Raw genomic sequence first — 20,065 nt, 5'->3', positions numbered from 1 at the left:
GTGTAATTTGTCGGGTGCAAGTATCCTGAGTGGTGACGCACCTATAATTTTCACCTAAATCTACGTATATATATATATATATATATTGTTTAAAGAATCAGAAAATTAGAATGAGATTTGAACTTTATCTTCGAGTAACAATACCATCTTGTGGGTGTTTCCGTGAACATTTGATTTAGCGACTTTCGCTTTCAAATCGTTGGCAACACTGATTGTGCCATGGAAAGACAGAAGAGAATAGTGAAGAGACAGAGATGCCTACGTTGCCATCGACCTGTTGGCACAAATTCAACGTTGAACCTCGTTGCGCAGCGGGGAGAGTGTGTTCTCAGAAGTTCAGTCTTCAGCTGGGAAGACACGGATCAGTGAGTGGCAGGGGCATATGTGCGCGTGTGTGGAGCCAAAGCGGTGACAGGACAAAAACGGAAAGGACGTGGAATGTGGAGAAACAAGATACGAAGGTGGGGGTGGAGCACTTTCTGAACAACGGCGACAAGTTAATTCAGGCGAGGGCATAGGCGGATTAAAGGGGAATGCGTTGGGATGTCCCACCCCCCAGGCCCTTTAGAACTGATAACACTGGTCGAAATCTTGGGGGGGGGGGGGGGAGGACAGAAGTTTTGTAACCAAAAGATGATTCTGAAATTATTTTGAATTCTGATCACGGAAATGACATCCATTTTCCCCCATCGCGTCAGGATTTCTCACACTCGTTACGAACTCTGTGGAACGTGGGATCGAATCAAGAACCTTTAACCATTGATGTGGGTGACATAGCTCATTTAATCATTCATCCTCGACGGTGAGCACTCGCCCCTAGCAGATAGCTTAATGGTAATGGGCGAGACGTTACTTTTCACACTCAGAAATTTTCAAGACACAAGCTATTGGATTTATACATCTTCAAGTCTAGATCAACATGGTTGGAAAGGACTATACCTGTCTGTCTCTGATGATAAAGTTCCGCTGATGGCTGATCAAATCGAATTGTGATCGACTGCTCAATCTCCTCAGTTGCTACTTGTTCGACGACTCCAAGCAAAAGACCCCACACCGCCCGTTGCTCTCAGTTTTGTTCTCCTCCCCGTAACCCTGCTCATTGTCCTGCAAATGCCAGTTGCTCAGCACCTTAACTCTGGTAAATCAGGAAGATTTGTTAATACCTGATATGGCATTCTTTGAATGCCTGATAGAGTAACGGCCGATGACTGAGGTTCAGAATCCTGGCTTGATATGATTCTCTATTTAGAGGGGATTGATACACAGTTTCACAATCAAAATTCTCATATATACATTTATTACAGAAAGCAAAGAAATACATTTATGCAATAGAAATTTCGGTTGTTTTGAAACCAATAGCTGATTCTGGAAGTATTTTGAATGCTGATCACGGAAGTGACATCCATTTTTTCCATCACGTCATGATTTTTCACAATTTGCATAATCAAAATTATCATATTCGCCATTACATTTATTACAGAACACAAAAAAATAAATTTAAACGATGAAAATTTCGGTTGTTTCCAAACCAATAGCTGATTCTGGAAGTATTTTGAATGTGGATCACGTAAATGACATCCATTTCTGGCCATCACGTCAGGATTTTCCCCCACGTCTTCATGTTCAATCAACGCACTATATTATAATACTAAGTTCTGGAGATTTTGTGAAGGATTTCGAAAATAAAACTTACGTAACAAACTTGCCAATTTGTCACGTGAATTGAAATGTATACAATTCTGTATCATTTATAGTTCAAATTTGTAGGTTTTGTATTGTAGAAAATCAATATTGTACCACCATCTAAACAGAGTCATCTATTAAGGAAATAATGGAACTACATATTTTATTGTGAAATTAAGGCAGTTAATTGCTGTTTTCTGGGGAAAAAATAATAAGAAAACTAGACGTGATGGGTAAAAATGCATTTAATTTTTGGAATCGACATGCTGAAGTTATTCAGGGACAAGTCATCTGCGATACAGCCAATACCATGTCGACCAGTGTGATTATTCACCAATTAAGTTAATAGTAAGTGACAATCACCTTCCGTTCTTTGGCGTCTAAATAAGTGAAACCCCTACTCGACTCTTGTTGCTCCAAATAATAAAATTACAGGAATATTTTAATAAATTGTCGTTATGATTTGGACATTTTTTAGGCGCCAAATTTTCTAAGGTTGTCGTATCTTCTTGTAATAGACTGCAATCTATGTTTTCAGTAGGCAGATAGGTTGATTGGTTTATTTTACTTTTTTTTTTCACTTTGGCTTTTTTTTTACACTTTGGCTAATCCTGACGATGAGGATAAGCGATGGTGTGATGAAATTGTTGAAGGGGCACAAAGAACACCGATGCTCAGTCCAGGATTCGAATCTGGGATCCCTAGCGTCGTAGAGGTAGGGAAGTAAAGTTCCACGTGCACATAGGGGGTATGGAGGTGGTGGCCCTATATATTCTTGATCTCGGCCATTTTTGGAAGTGTTATGATTAGCTACACGCTCCGGTCGCCTTTACCCTTGGTGGATATAGACTTAATGTCATTTGAATTCCATTTTGTATTAAGATATTGCGCTTACAGTTGACAGTAGGGTCGGATCCGCCAATTCATTGAGTTTCTCAGGGTGTGTACGTTTGGACGTCACTTCTTTATCATATATCTATTTGTAGCGATCATCTCAGGCCACTGGATCCATCAACCCATCCTCTGAACCCCATCTTCAGCACAATCCAAGGTAAAAACTTGTTCTCGTGGAAGAATAAATCGATCGTCATAGAAACACTAGAATTGTGGGATTATCATAGTACATCTGGAGTTTGGTGAAGTTTTGTGCAAAGCAAAGTTGACCCCACCACCTTCAAAATGATGTTTTGCCCGTCTTCTCGACCATATACTTGAGACTGACGGCAAGGTTTTCCTCAGTACACAGCCTCATCCATTTGACCCGACGAATAGCCACTGATGTTTCTAGTTTAGACCAGTTTCGGCGTGACTTAGCCCACAATGCACCGGAGGTGTGAAAAGCTTTGGTAATTAAGGACCTGTGTACCCAATGCCTTTCTATGTACGCAGGTTGGAAGGCCTGGATATTTGTGTTCAGTGGCGTACGCAAGGGGGGGGGGGTTACGGGGTTTAAACCCCCCCCCCCTTGAGCTTGTGAAATATTATGAAAAATGCTGTGGAAAAAATTTAAATGGCCAATTTACCACAGTCAAAGATCTGGGACAATACTATTACTATTACTACATCTACTACTACTACTACTACTAATAATAATAATAATTTGAATTATTATTTCCATGTAGCATGGAGAAAAGCACAGCATTCCAAGCACACGCGTCTTTCAGAGTGATGCCTTGAAAATAAGCAGAAGTTCTTGAAAGTGAAATATGAGGGTAACTATGATTTAAAAGAGAAATAAAATGTTTTGTATTTCAGTTGCAACAATGTTCAATACTCTGGTGTACGCAGTTTTTTTGGGGGGGAGGGGCCGGAATAGTAAATGTGGATAACACATGGCTTCGTTTTGGAGGGCAGGATGCATAATAAAATATTTCGTATTTTTGGAGCTTTTCAGTCTATTAAAATTGTATTCAAAGACAAAAATGGTAATCGGGACTCACTTTAAAAGAGGTTTTCGTATTTACACATTTTGATTTTTTAAAGTTCTTAACGGATTTTTATTTGAAAATTCTGATTTTCTCAAAATTTTTGTAGGGGCTGTAGCATCATCGGTAGAGGCATGCATATTTCATTTTTGACAAAAAGAAAACGAAATTTGAAATAACACATTGCAATGTTAATTTTTAAGGTTTCTGAAAGGTGTGAGGTGCATTTTCCTACCCTGTTTTGTCTCGAAATGAACTGCAAAATGCGAAATAGACTCTTAAACACGAAATTTACCGTTTATATACCGACTCGACACTTTCTGAAGTCTGAAGTATCCTGTGTGTTATGCAATTCACGGAAAATTTATTAATTTTGCTGTAAATATTTGAAAAGCAAAAATGGACTCCTGTATACAGGAATAAACTTAATATTCTGGTAATGATTTAATGTGCTATTAGAAGGGATATGTTAATTTTGTGTAATAGTGCAGTTTTTAAATCAATTGCGATTATATTCACATTTTTAAAACCAAAATGTAATTTTATATACCACTTTTTCACCGCTATAACAGCGAAATTTCATTTTATTTACAGCTTTTGAACCCGAAATTGACTCTGTTTTTATACTGAAATTTTGCTTTTTTATTTACCAAAAGTATGTGCCTCTAACCATCGGCCATGCCTCTACGTACGCCAGTGTTCAAGGAACATGTATTTTTTTGTGTGAACAATGAGAATTAACTAAAGAAAGTTCTTGGTTCGTTGTTAGAGGCTAATGTATAGACAAAGGCTAGGCGGACAAGAATACAGTCACCAGTCTGCCTTCCCATTGTATTATTTACCGCAGCACGTTTGAATGTCTCTCTTTAAAATGTCTCACCTTGTTGACTAGACAATTATTCAAAGACAATAAGCTTAACTATTGAAAAATGTTTTGTTGGTAAGAACAGTGAGACAATACAGATGTGAATTATCGGGGACATTTATGCGGGGAAGAAGCCGGAAAAATTCCAACCAATTTCGGGAATCGAATCCGGATCTCCCGCGTGATTGTCAGATGCTCTACCGACCAGACCACCGCAGCTTCTTGGATGAGTTCCATACTTTAATTATTTAAATTTATTTTAATATATTTTCTTGTTTTATGGATTTTCTTCACCTTGAAATGTCTCACTTCGTTGACCAAACAAAAAACAAAAACAAAAAAATGCTCCCAGGATTTGATAAAAATTGAATGATTAGAAAGTAATTTCTTTCTATTGTTTTCATAAATGGTATATTTATGTATATCTCTACTACATAATAGTAGTAGTGGTATTAGTAGTATTATTAGTAGTAATTCAGCTAATTAATTAATTATAAGTATTATTAATTAATTGTGATTATTATTATTTAATTAAAGTATAATAAATCAAAGGTAATGTGAATTTGGAGAAAGTTTTAGAAATAACCCCCCCCTTGACGAAATCCTGCGTACGCTACTGTTTGTGTTTATCTGTCGCGTTCTGTTCTTTCAACTCTTGCGCTTTCATCACCATGCCAGACTCTTTGGTCTGTTTCGTTCCAAGCTCGTCGAGAAAGCCAGCCAGCTCTTATCAAATTGTAGACACCTAAAATTTGAGTTGCTTGGTTGCAATGTAGAAAGCAATCCCGTACCCAACTAACCACAGTAGTCATGGTTTGCTGTAGGGTTGTAATAGTTTACTTCGTCTTCGGAACTGATATACAGGAGGAGGAGATATTTTTTTTCGCGTGAATTTAAATTCTTTCAGTGTTGAAATGGAGACAAAACTTGCGACCTCTTTCAGTAACTGGATGTCGAAAATTATTTGTGCATATTCTAAATCTCAATACGGGTTGGCACCATACAGATAGGTCCTCCTAGATGGCGTAGTGGTAACTATTTGTGAAACTAGGAATATCCCCCCCCCCCCAGTATTCACTTCCGGTACTCTCACAAGTACTTTACGAGCTCTGTATGGGTGTTCTTTGTGAGTGCCCCTTAATGAGTTTCATCACGTCAGTGATCCTCTTGTCTTCGCAAAGTGGCGGAAATCTAAGCAAAATAATCCAAATCAGTCGACACTCGTGTCGGTACACAGGCGATACATGTTGGGCCTTTCGATGATGTAATTGTCTCGTATAGCCATTGCACTTTTCCCGCGTGCGCATCTGTTGTGTGCGAAACGTGCATTCCCAGAAAGCGTCTCCTTCGAGTTATCCCGTCAGCTGGTGGCACATGACGTTGCACCGGGCTGTTTACATAAGAACGGACGTGGTGCATGTGTCACTTCATCCAGAGGCTCCGCAAGGCATGCGTGCGTGAAGAGGAAAGTTCGCAACGTGTCTCGTGCAGAGCGCGATTGATGTGGCATTTTGCTAAACTGGCGGTGGGAGATGTTTTCTCCGATCTTGCTCATATGACGTCGGACGATTTCCCTCTTGCCTTATGAATGTGTCGAACCGAGCGATATTATTTTTATTACACAAGGTCCAACCTCTCAACATACTGCCTGCCCCTCGTCACCAAAGAAAGTATTTTGGTAGCAGTGTACTTTATGCGCTGGCGACCTCCGTGGAACAACGCTCTACGACGCAAGGAGTCCCAGGTTCGAATCCCGACCTGGGCATAGGTGTTCTCTGTGAGTATCCCTTAATCAATTTCATTATGTCGCTCACCCCTCGTCGTTGCAATTAGCCAAAAGTGGCAGAAAAGCGACCCTAACCAACCATCATTGATGTGCTGGTGTACCTCTGTTCTGCATCGGCGAACATTTTTCCTCCTCAGATTTTTCGTCGCTTTTCTTCCACTTTTGGCCAATCGCGACGATGGGGATGAACGGCCATGAGATGACTGGAATACCACAAAACAGCCTCCTCCCCCGAAGATTATCCTGGCTGTGGGTCCAGGCTGTAGAGCCTCGTTAGCATGAAAACTGCAGGCCTGAGTGTACTACGTGGAAGAAAGGTTGACATTTGAGTGTCTGAAAAAGGCCATAACACCCCAATGTTGCGAGATCAGAATGTAAAAATAACACTAAAAGGATATAGTGCGAATATTGTTCATGGTCATGCAAGTTTTTGTTATAAGTTCTTACAATGATTTAACAGCAACCATGTTCTGATTCATAATGGACTGTATTTTTAACACCACTCAAACATACCGAGAAAAACGGTAAATATACGAGAAGGAATTAAGGAAATCTTATCTTATCCACTTCCCATTCACTCTGCCCTGGTCAACAAGGCACCCTGGTGAGAATTGGTGTATAGCTACAAACTTTTCCGTTTTGTGCTTTTTGTTAAAGCCACCTGCTCGAATACTGCCCCCTCCCCCAGTCCATTCTTGTGAAATGATTCCCCTAGAATTATGAAATCAACGGAAGTAAGACATTCGAGCCTCAATCTTCAAGAGTTTAATTTTTTACCTAAATGAAAAAGAACAAAGGTTCCTTTGTATATAATTATTCCAATACGATTTTAACATGTTCCAAATAAAAGAATTTAGTGAGTGAGAGCTCTTCCCCCTTTTTTTACAGGTCCCTGCAGGTGTTCGAGCAGCACGGGAAACCACATAGTGCCATCTTGCGGGAACAACAGGAAACAGCTGGGGGAAGCTCTCTGGGAGGCCCACTGCGCTTTCCTCACTCCTGCATCCTTTGGCTGCAGTCGCAACAGGTAGGTCGTTGCCACCCGGCAGCAGTGTTGCCACATGAAGTGAAATTTCCCTCACTGAATTTAGGTAAAATTTACATTAAAAATATCAAAATTTGCAGTAAATATAATAGGCTATGATGATATTTGGCTCACATGTTATTCAATCTCTTAGTTATGTAAATTATTCCCACTAAAATACCAATAATTTGAATTAGAACAGAAACTTTGTAGTAGGTAACGCGTCTGACTGCCACGCGGGAAACCTGGGTTTGATTACCGGGATGGGTGATCTATGGCCGGATTTTTTCCGGCCTTGTCCCCGCATGAAGCGGCTCTGGGGCTCACCGTAACTCAAATGAACGGGCATCTGGGGTTAAAGCCGGCCGATCACATCACCTCTAAAATGGTCGAGGGAGAATGTGTGGATCCCTACTCCCATATCCCCTAAATGTGCCTTCATAGCACATTGCTATATGCACGGGAAGCTTTACCTTTTTCCATCATTTACAAGTAATTTTTAAAAATATTGTTTTAACACACCTAGTATAAACTTAAAGGGGTAACTGTTCATAAAATTTCCATAGTTTGTATAATTTTTGGCAAAGTACAATTTTCTACATTCATTCAGTCGACCCTAATATCTCTCTCTATTTTCATGCTTTCTCAAGTGTGTGAACGCAGATTTAAATTTTTCTAACATGGAGGTACATGGTGGTTCGTATCCCACTTTAAAACTGTAGTTCCAGTCCCGATTAGCCTTACTGTGCATAAAGTGGACTTAAAACACCAACTCAATCACTTTTCTTTGCTACCATGAAGAGAGAAATTGGGATGGAAAAGGGAAATTCTGATTTCGGATCGTGGCAACACTGCCCAGCATGCTTTGCGTGAAATAGGCCGCATTTCTGAAGCAAAGGCAGGGAGAGAGAGGTTTCTTCCGTAAAATGGACCCGGAATGTACGCGATAACTTCATGAGTTGCAGTGTCGCGTGTTGCTCTGACGTGTTGGCAAGGATCCAGAATATGAAAGGAATCGGAAAGCGGGCTTTTCCTCGTATACTCTGTGCACTGCAGGTCATATACCATACGCTGAAATCTTTAGTGATAAATTGTGATCGTTATTTTTTTTTTTAACTTTGAATAATATAGGAATTAGCGTGTTACGGGCTGCTTCTTCTTATCTTCTTGTATTGTCTTCTAGGAGTTATGTTGCTGCTCGTTTTCTGTTTGTGTGTGGTCGAAATTTAAACCGGTACAACTTGACCAATATGAGAAAGAACCGGCCCTTGTCACTTCGGTGTGAAACCCTGGTGTCACTTGTAAGGGAGATTTCAGACCGAGGCGACAAGCGACACCAGGGGGGTTCCCATGAAAGTGAAGGGTAACAGGCGAATCCAGGGTTTCCCATGGAAGTGACAGGCGAGTTACTTCTTGAAAGTAAGTGACTGCAGCTGGGTTACTTTTTCAGGGTAGTGAATTTCAACTAAGTTACTTTTTCAACCTCGTGACTGCAAATGAGTTACTTTTTCAACCTAGTGATTGCAAGTGAGTTACTTTTTCAACCTAGCGACTGCAACCGAGTTACTTTTTCAACCTAGCGACTGCAAGGGAGTTACTTTTTCAACCTAGCGACTGCATCCGAGATACTTTTTCAACCAAGGGACTGCATCCGAGATACCTTTTCAACCAAGGGACTGCATCCGAATTACCTTTTCAACCAAGGGACTGCATCCGAGATACCTTTTCAACCAAGGGACTGCATCCGAGATACCTTTTCAACCAAGGGACTGCATCCGAGATACCTTTTCAACCAAGGGACTGCATCCGAGATACCTTTTCAACCAAGGGACTGCATCCGAGATACCTTTTCAACCAAGGGACTGCATCCGAGATACCTTTTCAACCAAGGGACTGCATCCGAGATACCTTTTCAACCAAGGGACTGCATCCGAGATACCTTTTCAACCAAGGGACTGCATCCGAGATACCTTTTCAACCAAGGGACTGCAGCAGAGATACCTTTTCAACCAAGGGACTGCAGCAGAGATACCTTTTCAACCAAGGGACTGCAGCAGAGATACCTTTTCAACCAAGTGACTGCAGATGGGTTATTTTTGCAACCTACTGACTGCAACTTCGTTACATTTTTAATTAAGTGACCAACTGAGTTACTTCTTTAAAGCGACTGCAGCTGGGTTACTTTTCAACCTAGTGAATTTTAACTAAGCAATTTTTTCAACTTCGTGACTGCAAGTGAGTTACTTTTTCAACCAAGTGACCGCAGCTGAGTTACTCTTTCAAGCTAGTGACCGCAACTGAGTTACTTTTCAATTTAGCTACTGCAAGTGAGTTACTTTTTAAAACAAGTGACTGGAGATGAGTTACTTTTTAAAACAAGCTGGGTTACACTTTCAACCTTGTGACTGCAGCTGGGTTACACTTTCAACCTTGTGACTGCAGCTGGGTTACACTTTCAACCTTGTGACTGCAGCTGGGTTACACTTTCAACCTTGTGACTGCAGCTGGGTTACACTTTCAACCTTGTGACTGCAGCTGGGTTACACTTTCAACCTTGTGACTGCAGCTGGGTTACACTTTCAACCTTGTGACTGCAGCTGGGTTACACTTTCAACCTTGTGACTGCAGCTGGTTTACATTCTCAACCTTGTGACTGCAGCTGAGTTACATTTTCATCCTTGTCACTGCAGCTGAGTTAGTTACTTTTTCAACCTAGTGTTGCAGCTGGGTTACTTTTTAACCAAGTAACTTCAGCTGGGTTACCTTTTCAAGGAAACAAGTGAGTTGCATTTTCAAGCAAACAACTTCAAATGAATTACCTTTTCAAGAAAGTAGTGCAACCGTGGTACCTTTTCAATGAAATGAACCTAAATTGGATCTAAAGAGGAAACTTCCGAACACAGAAAAGATATGGCCGAGGGAGGACGAACTATCCACAATCAGAACGTGCCACATATCTAGATATGAGTTTACCTCCATTCGCTTTCAGATTAAACGAAGCGTTACGGAGAACTCGGGAGTCAGCGTTGAGGGCTCCTGGGGGGAAGGAAAGCATGTAAGGGGCGTGGAACAGGCAATCTTTTCGTGTTGGAACATGCTTCGATGCAAAAAGAAATTAACAAGTGCAGTGTTTTTCTGCACGATACGCCAAGAAAAGAGAAAAAGGCCAGCAGATGTCACTCTTGTGGCGCTGGAAGTAATGTAAAAATTACTTGAAAGACATCTGGAGTGTGTTTATATAATACCGTCTTGAATAACCGGGTCATTAGGTGGCACAATGGCAAGCAAACTTTCCTTGCGCATTTCCCGCCATTCGCGCGAATACACACACACACATGTTGACTTCCGGTCTCCGACCCTTGGTTGAGGTCCAAGGCCAATCCTAGTGTCACGCATTGCCGTGTTGGCCTTGAAACATACGCAGCTGTCACATAAGCATGCTAAGCGGATTTTTGTAAGAATTATTCTATTGCTTGCAGGAAAGGAAGGAGAAAAAAATGTGTGTTCCGTGTTTTGCCTCTAGGACCCATTACCAAATGAGTGTTGCCATGTGAAGGAAAGAAAAAAAATATTTCCACTCTCTCCTGTTTTCTGGCGTTATCATTTCTGTCACGTGTTGAATGGTCGGGGGGGATATAACCAGTTAAATGGCGCGTATTGTCCAGAAAATTCCAACAGTGCGCACGCACGAACGCATTGTAATTGTTGCTCTTGGAAGAATAGGTAGTATCAGTTTTTTTAAAAAACAATTCCAGCCAGTAAGGGTTAAAGTAAAGGGCATGCGATATGCGATTGCCAAGGGGCATCGGGTATAAGGATGGTTTGTTTTCGCTAAGCTACATAAATTTTTCTCTTTTGTCTGTCTGTTCTTTGTGCTAACTTGTGACATAGGTCGTGTATTTAAATATATTTTGACTGCCCAAAGGATGACTCTTCCCCCCTCTTCAGAGTTTTTTAAATTTTAAAGGGATGAGAGGGGCGGGCGCCATTAAGGGGAAGGGGAATGGTTCACCCAAAACGAGGTTGGCCCATCATGTCGAAATGTAATGCGCAATTTCCGCCATAAGAATAAAATTCAAGTGTATAGTTAATGATCGGAGAACATTTATATTGTTCGACTTGATTTATTTCAATTCGCTTTTATGCCACTTTTGGTTAATCGCGAAGACGAGGATGAATTGTGATAGATGAAATGGGTGAAGGCCTCGATGGCGCAGTGGTAGAGTCGTCTCCGTGTAATCAAGGGGTCCCGGGTTCGATACCGGGTGGAGGCACATTGCACAGTGGTTCGGATCCAACTTTAAACTGTAGGTCCAGTCCCGATTAGCGTTACTGTGCATAAAATTGACTTAAAACAACAAACCAATCAATTAAAGGATAAAAATGTGGAAATGGATGAAGGACAAACACAACAGCAGCAACACGGAGGAGTATAGTCGCCGTGAATCGGACGCCAGTGCCTCGTTAGTCTCCCAACATGCCGTCCAGGGTGTACTACGTGGAAGTGAGGTTGATTGACATTTAGGTATCACAAAAAAAATCTGTTATACTAAAAAAAAAGTGTTATGTATGTCAATATATATTTTAATCAAAATATAGAATTAAATATGGGCCACAAGTAACCGCGGTAGCTTAGTCGTTAAGGGCGTCTGACTACCATGCGAGAGACCCGGGTTCGATCTCCGGCGGAGGGCAACCGGGATTTTCTTCCACCTGTTCAAACGGCTCTGGCGCCCACCTAGCGTCGTATAAAGTTGGTACCTGGAGGAAACTCTGTGGGGTAAAGGCGGCCAGGAGCGTGGTGCCGATCGCATCACCCCAATCTTCGGCCGTAATCAAGAAAGTGTGGGGCCCTAACTCCACACCCACCTATACGCCTTCATGGCGTGGTGCAAAGCACAGTGGAACACTTTAATTTTTAATTTTCACAAGTGTTACATTCGTAATTTTTATTAAGCAAGCGGCTCATTTAGCTAAATAAAATGCATTAGTCTTACATGACATTTACTTTAATGCAAAATTCAAATACAAAATGTGCTTTATTTTCTGTTACGTGAATCTCTTGATTTTGTCCCTAAAGGCATTTATATTGATTGAAAATGCGACGAGTTGATTTTCTTTCTTCTTGCCGTGACTACTAAATTACCAAAAACGGATCAAAATTACGACGAAATATTTGCGAAACTACAATTCCTCCCGGAGTAGAAAGTTTGTCTTTATTTAGCTTTATAGAACGTCATTCTTTCGTAACGGTCTCTCTTAACATAGCAGCGAAAGCAAAATAAATTGAGTTATTTCTGTCCGGTGTGAGCATTCTAATTGCAAGGATAAGAGTCCAAATTTAAGCGCATCAAACGATATATCCGTCGACCGCGATTCATGGAGCAGGAAGCCCCCAAGCTAAACGATGTATAATTAGTTCAATCCTCCGCATCTTTACTTTGATGCCTGTGGCTGTCTTCATCTTCCATCGTGCTTAAAACCTGGGGAACTACTTACTGTAGAGGAACAAGTTTCGAGAGAGATGAGAATGGAAAACTGTTCCACGGTATGTCTGTGCAATAGCATGTGCTATCAACAGACCCGTACCGTGGGGAAGGCAAGGGGGTACTACGCCCTTAATAAAGAATAATAATAATAAAAAAGGAGAAAGAGGATGCAACGGAGAAATTTACACCTGGAATTTTCTTTTCCCAAAGTAGTAGTAGCATTATGTTTTTATAGAAGTTTTAAAAATTTAAATTAATTTTATCTTTCAAAGATAGATAATGATTGTAAGTTGCAGTTGAGTGTACCATATATTTAGGTTAACTATAATACTTACGTTGATACCTCAAAACGATCTATGTCCTCACTCTTATATACAGTAAAACCTCGTTAATCCGGACTAATGGGGGTGGGGGATAAGTTGACCGGTTTAACGAAAGTCCGGATAAACTTAAATAATCTAAAAGAACAGTAGAAAGTGCATTAAAACTCCGTTTATAGCAACGAAATACGTTTATTGTGGTGTATTTAAAGGGCATAGGCCTAAATGCACTATACAGTGCAGTACAATGTCTGCAGGAAACATAATTTCATCAGTGCTTGACTGCCTTTTCTTTGTGAAGTTCTCTTGTTGACGTCTAGCCACATTTAAAACCTTGCATTCTGCTTATCGGGGTATTTTTTACGGTAGTTTGATAGCAGCAAAGTTTTGCGGTCGAACGTCATTTCGTAGGTATGTGAGCGCATGAGTCGAAAAGTGTAGCGACTGGACTGGACCGCCAATTTTGCGAGCGAGTTATGCTTTAAAAACCACGCATGAAATTATGACTACCGCGAGATTAGACCTTTATTTTAATATTACATTGATTGTTGGAGGATGTGATGTGCCTTTTTCCAACGTGCAATATTTTCGCGACGTGCGAAAATTCACTAACCACCCGCACAGTTACGGGTACCAGTTTTTCATTATTGAATATTTTAAAAGGTTTGCATTTTTGGACCGCGATACCAAACCAGATTATTTGCCTCGTTGGAGAGTGTGTTTGCTCAATTGCAATGCGGGGTATGCGCTTCAACAGGTGGCCGCGGCAAAAGAAAAACGAGTATATGAAGAGGAAATGAATCGGCACATCTCTGATCAGATGGATAAATTGGATTGCCTGCGAAGCTTTTGTAATAATAATAAATTTGCAATTGGCTGTCATGTTTTCCTGGTTGTAATTGGGAGCCGTCGCATACCTGCAACCGCTCGTGTGGGGAATTAAAGTGCCACAGGGCTTGTTAATCAGTTCTATTATCTCGAATACGGCTGGTCAGATAACAGAGTATTCCAATGAAGGTATTATGAATATGGAATCTTAGTAGTGTAGCTATGAACATTGGGCGTGGGGAAGAGTTGACGTGAAAAGGACAGGATTTTATTAACAGTTGATCTATGTTTTGTGATATTCGTCGTGTCAGAACCAGAGAGACGTTATTCCAATTTATCAAATATGCCTGAGAGTCAGTAAATTGAAGATACGTGACTCCACCACCTTACTGTTAAGGATTGGAAGTGGAGATAAGTCGGATCTGACTCTATTTAAAGCTCTTCAGAGAAGTTTATTTAAACAAGACTGAAAACCGCATTTCTGTAGTTACGTTCCCCTGGTTCTCATACGACGAAATGTTTTCTCTTCAGCGCAGATGACACTGACGAAGGGACAATCACAATGGAACGCAAGTGTCCAGGCTGCAACTCTAATCCAAAACTTTTTATGGGCTAGATCGCGAGTCGACCACTCAATACACCGGCCACCTAGGCGGCCATTATGGGGTAAGAACAGCATGCTAATAGAGAGATTTTTGCGTACATGTACTTTTCTTTTGAACTAGGAATGCTGCATGCTCAATGGCGTTAAAAAGAAATGACTTAACATCAAACCTCACAAACTTTCAAGTGTTTTTGCTTTAACGCCAAATGTTCGTGTTTTTTTTTTTGTGTTGAATTGCTCCATTACCTAATTTGGTCCATCCTGTGTGTGATAATTATTATTTACGTAGTCTCGCAGATCATTCATGAAGCAATAGAGAACAAGTGAGAGCCTTTCCGACAACGTAGTACCTTGTAAACGAAGTGGTTCCGGGTTCGAGTCCCAGTCGAAGTACTGTAACTTTAAACTGCAGGCCCATTCCCGATTAGCCTGTATGGACTTGGTGCAGTGCAGGTGTAGCCAGTGCCAGGGTGAGAAGATTCAACAAATCCCTGTCTGCTGCTTTAAACGGTAATTTGATTAGTTAGTACTCACCACGTGACCATACACCAAACATACACCGACCCAAATCAACGAACTAGACGACTCTGTGTTGCACCGTGCAACCAACTAGACGCTTCGGTGCAAAGAGTCAAAGCGAGTCAAAAAGTGCAGCCATTGAGTTCTCAATGGACCCACTGCAACAGGTGTAGATTCTGCTCTTTGAAACAGATTCTCCATCTACTGGAAGAACGAAATTAATATAAACATAACCACGTGACTTCTGACAGTTCCTTTCCTATTCGCTGGTTCCATAGCTGCATATCTCGTATTACAAATCCCCGTAACCTCAATACAACTACGTTGAGTGATAACGTCTTTATCACATGCACTATATTCTTACGCGCGAGATTCCGGCACAGTTCTCATTGGAGTAACCCATAGGATTTCTCAGAAGCCACGCTTATTTGTTTACTGCGGACAAAGTATAATTGAATGTCATAAGCAAATTAAAAATGAAAATTGTGCACACATATGAAAACTTGGGAGTCACTCCAGAGACTGATGTTTTTTTCTTGTTTCTGCTTTTAGGATGTCCTAAACAAGCGACTGGACGATAGAGTGGTGGAGATGATTGAGCAAGGACTGGTTCAGGAGCTGCTTGATTTTCATAAACGCTACAACGAACACCGCCTGTCGACAAATAGGTAAGTAAAGTTCAGCTTTGAACAACCTATATACCCACCTCCACCAACTAGAGTTGACGAGCTGTTTCTTTGCGGGTGACTTCGGCTACTCCGCGCAGTGTGTGAGAGAGATACGTTTATGTAGTTGCCACCTACTCGCCATTTGGGTGGTCGACAGCAAGGACAGAACGCAAGGATAATGACGCGCAGCCGGTAGCTCCTTCACTTTGCTACTGCGCAGCCGGACTTGGGCAGAGTTCACCCGCAAAGATATAGCTCGTCAACTTTAGTCAGCTTGTTTTCTGCCATTATCTTGTGCAGCTGTCTTCAAGACATCTTTTTTTTTTTAATCGCTAATTAACGTACTAATTTAACTGAAAAAAATGCCAAGTAGATGATAAGATGTCTTGAGATCTATCTAGTAGGGTGTTAGTTACTGCAGTTCCCTAATCCACACACACACCCACACACACATTACAGGATGACCTACAAGTCACCTTTTGTGCTAATAACAGTTATTCACTTCCTTCATTGACTCTTATATACCCACTTGACTATAGCAGTAGCTGTTTGACGTTGGATTAGTGAACAAGTGTACACAACTATATTTTGAAATTAATGTTGCCTGTGTGGCTTAATATTTGGAAAATGATAATGGTAAACCCTGTTTACTTTAGCAATGCATATTTACCAACGTGCTTGTTGCTCACCCTGTATTGAAATGAAACAGTATAGTAACACATTCTAACAGACCCCGAACTTTAAATAGTGTTCGGGCTTCGCGTAGTGGTAACGTCATCGCTTTGTAATCAAGGGGCCCTGGGTTCGTTACCCGGTTAAGGCACATAGTATTTCCACATTAAACTGTACGTCCAGTCCCGATTAGCCTATCAGTGCATAAAGTGTACTTAAAACAACAATTCAATTTAAATGGTGTTCATATAGGCACCGAGAAAGAATATTGAATATTTTTGTTTGAAGATGCGGTCCACCCAAATCTTTGACAGCCATCCAGTGACAACACACACCAGAGTCTACAGCCGCCACTGTCTCATCGGAATTATAATTTACCGCCGCCAGGGCACATCTCGATTCGGGAGGAGAGGGATTGTACGGTTTCTCTGCAAACTGCACGCAAACCTTGAACGGGGCGGATGGTACAGTTTGCCAACAACAGGTGTTGCGTCAAACGATTGTTCAAGGTTCCTTCCCCACAAACAGCTGGCGCTGCTTTTGTTCCCGACACTACTAACCTACCTGTTGCGGCGGCCAATTGAAGTGGGTCTGCCGTATGGCCAGCCCATTAACATGGAATTGCGTGGCTGCATTTGGGAAAAATCCACTGTAAGTGGTGTTTGCCTAAGCGGCAGGTGATACGTACACAGGACAAGGACCTCATTAATTCTAAGAATACAGCTCGCTTGTGGTTTCAGCACTTCTATTGTTATTTTTTTTTATTTTAGAAGTGATGTAATTGCAAGGGTGTTCCATTATTTCTTGTCATTGTCTGGCACGAGTGTTCTCATGGCAGGGAAAAGCATCTTTTGTCGACGGTCCCAGGTTTGAACCCTGGTGTGTGCGTTGTTTTGCGAGTGTCCCTGCCTGGGACTCCCAGATGGCGTAGTGGTGGTAACCCAGTAATCAGAGGGCCCCGGCTTGAGATCACATAATAATAATAACAACTGTGTCGCAACAGCCCTTGATGGCCTGGGCCTACCTACCGACTGTAGGCATCACTCTCATGCCTCAGCAGAGGTGGGCAATCATCCGACAAGTTAGGGGGTGACGTGTGGTCAGCACGACGCACCCCCAGTCGTTGTAGGTTTCCATGACTGGGTTATACCACTCATTCGTAGCTCCCCAAGTTCCTGACGTTTGTGGGTACCCACCGGTCCTATACACTGGCTGAAATCTCGGGAGAAAAGTTGTTACCCTTCTCCCAGGAAACTCGAAACGCCAGAGCCCAAAGCATGCCACCTTAGAACGCTAGGCCAAGGTAGGGGCCAAAAAAAGGTAGGGAGTAATTATATTTCCAATATTCCAAGAAGCATTGCAAACGTTAAAATATAAACAAAATAAAAGTTGCATTACTGTGCATTTTGAGCAACGTTGAACCGGATATTTGGGTCCTATTTCAGAAAACGTTTTTCTATTATATTAATTTTAGCCGAAAATGTGGTGGAGGTAAAAATTCACAAACTAATACAAAAAAGAGCATGCAGTCAGAAAAAACCAGTTACAGTGAGTACAGTTTCATGTAAACATGGTATGCTGATTTAACATGGCGATAAGAGTTTAACAACGAAAAAACTGAGGCAATTACAATACATGTCCAACACTTAGTGGATATGCCGTACATCTGAAATTTCCATGGGCATATTATTTTTAAAATTTGCGACTGACGTCAAACCATTAGACTTCAACTGTCTGTCGGAAATACCCACAAAACGATTGAATATTCGTGTCCCTTGATTTAGAAACAGTTGTGGATGTCAGGGGAAGAATTTGTCCGAATACTTCACCAGGCATTGATCCCTCGACCTCTTGAATGCGAGGAAAACAGTAACCATATCGTTCTTCTCGAGGACGCAAACGACAGTAACAATCCATTGTTTTCAGGTGTGGTAAAGGGAAAAGCATCCGGTTGTTCTGTAGGCGTAAAGAGATATGTATGCGGGCTCGTCACATTGTAAGACAGATGTACGTGAGTTGGAGATACAACTGGTCATTGGCCTTGCACGAAAGTGTCGCCCGCAGAAAGTTCGTGGAATAAAAGTTTTTCGTAAGATGTGCCTGTTCTTAGTAAAATTGGGCAACACCTTGTCACTATCAGAAGATCGGGTATTTTGGTGTTGTGGTCCTTGATGGCTTAGAGATAGTAGTTAGTTTTATTAATTGACGGCAAGGATAATGTTGAATTTGTAATGTTCAACGAACGCAATTTAGCCAGTCTTCATTGTAGGCTGGTTAGAGTAGCGCGGTTCGAAGCCAAAAGTCCTCTGGTTAAGGGCAAGAGGAACAGTTTGTGTCCAGCACGACACGAGGACCTAAACTGCTCCTCCCCATCTGACGTTTCCTCGCGGCGAGTTTGGGAAAGAGAGGTCTGTCCGCTGGATGGTTATAGGAGGGGGAGAAAACTTAGCATTGCGCTTATGGGAGTATTATTTTACTTGATCTCTTTGGAATACACCTGTTGGAATATCAATGGCTTAGGAAAAATACAATTATCGATGGTTTTTTGTTCCTTAACGTCAAACAGTTCCATTTCTATCATTGTGTCTTATCTGATTGGTCATAGTGACGCGAAAAGAGGATACCTTTTCCATAACCTTTGGCACGGAGACACAAATACTGTGATGATGAAACTTTTTTTTCTCTTCCTTCTCCCTCTGTTGGGAGGGTTGTTGTAAAGATTGGCCAGTACTGTAAGATGACGTATTCGTTAGCTAACAAAGACGTTTTCAAAACAAAAGTTGAATGAACGTTTTGGATATTCCTTCAACTGTGAACCCTTTGAACTACACCTAACAAACATGATTAGCTTTAATTGACATGGTTGGTACTCACAAACCCCGTGCTTTGTTTCCGTGCAAATAATATGACGTTCGGACACAGTGGGAGTCATTGATGTAAATTAGGGACAACAACCTTATTTATCGTCACCGTTCCTGACCTAACCAACATGCATTTTGTTTGTGTGTGTGTGGCGAAGCAGTCATGGCAACAACATGAGTGGTGTAGTTGCTACCTTCTCTCTCTCTCTCTCTCTCTCTCCCTCTCTCTCTCTCTCTCTCTCTCTTTTTTTATATATATATATATATATATATATATATATATATATATATATATATATATATATATATATAATAAGTAAGTTTTCTTCAATTACCTAAATGCCCAAGAATTGACGTTGTGAAACAATTTCATTTATCCTGTTGATCGACCCTCGGAGACTTGACGAGAATGAGACACACACATGTAAAATCGAGAGTAGCCTCCTTCGAGGCTTTCGTCCCGTATTGAAAAATGGACATAAACTAAATTTATTTTACTGTACAACTTGTTCGATCCCTTGGAAATCGGCATCGTTCATTTCGAGCTGCAGAAAGCTTGTTGTTTGAATTGTTAATAACAGAAATGAAGTGCATTTAGTTAGTATTCTAAAATAATAACCATATTAAAAACTGAATTAGATCGAAAAATTGAATAAAAGTACAGGAACCAGGGTGTATTTCCATATTCTACCATTTATCCCTCCCCCCCAAAAATTGGACTATTTTCAAAATTTTAAATATTATAGTTCTAGGTGTCACAACATAAATCTTATGAGTAAAACTTTCCCCTAAATTTTGCAGCCTTTTCTTGAGTAAGATAT

At 41.1% G+C, this 20,065-nt stretch overlaps 1 protein-coding gene across 1 annotated transcript in view; it reads left to right on the top strand.

Annotated features, from left to right (window-relative positions):
• LOC145993305 (tRNA dimethylallyltransferase) overlaps positions 1-20,065 on the top strand; it is a 302,681-nt gene that overhangs the window by 185,328 nt on the left and 97,288 nt on the right. Inside the window, exons 4-5 of the mRNA XM_083129429.1 lie at positions 7,148-7,286; positions 15,596-15,711. Coding sequence (XP_082985555.1) covers positions 7,148-7,286; positions 15,596-15,711 — 255 coding nt within the window. The remainder of the gene's footprint in view (positions 1-7,147; positions 7,287-15,595; positions 15,712-20,065) is intronic.

This window comes from Lepisma saccharinum, chromosome 1 (genome assembly GCF_977018435.1).
Source record: "Lepisma saccharinum chromosome 1, izLepSacc3.1, whole genome shotgun sequence".
Classification (NCBI taxonomy): Eukaryota; Metazoa; Arthropoda; class Insecta; order Zygentoma; family Lepismatidae; genus Lepisma; species Lepisma saccharinum.
The sequence above is the reverse complement of the archived record's forward strand: the minus strand, read 5'-3'. Positions and strand labels throughout refer to the sequence as shown.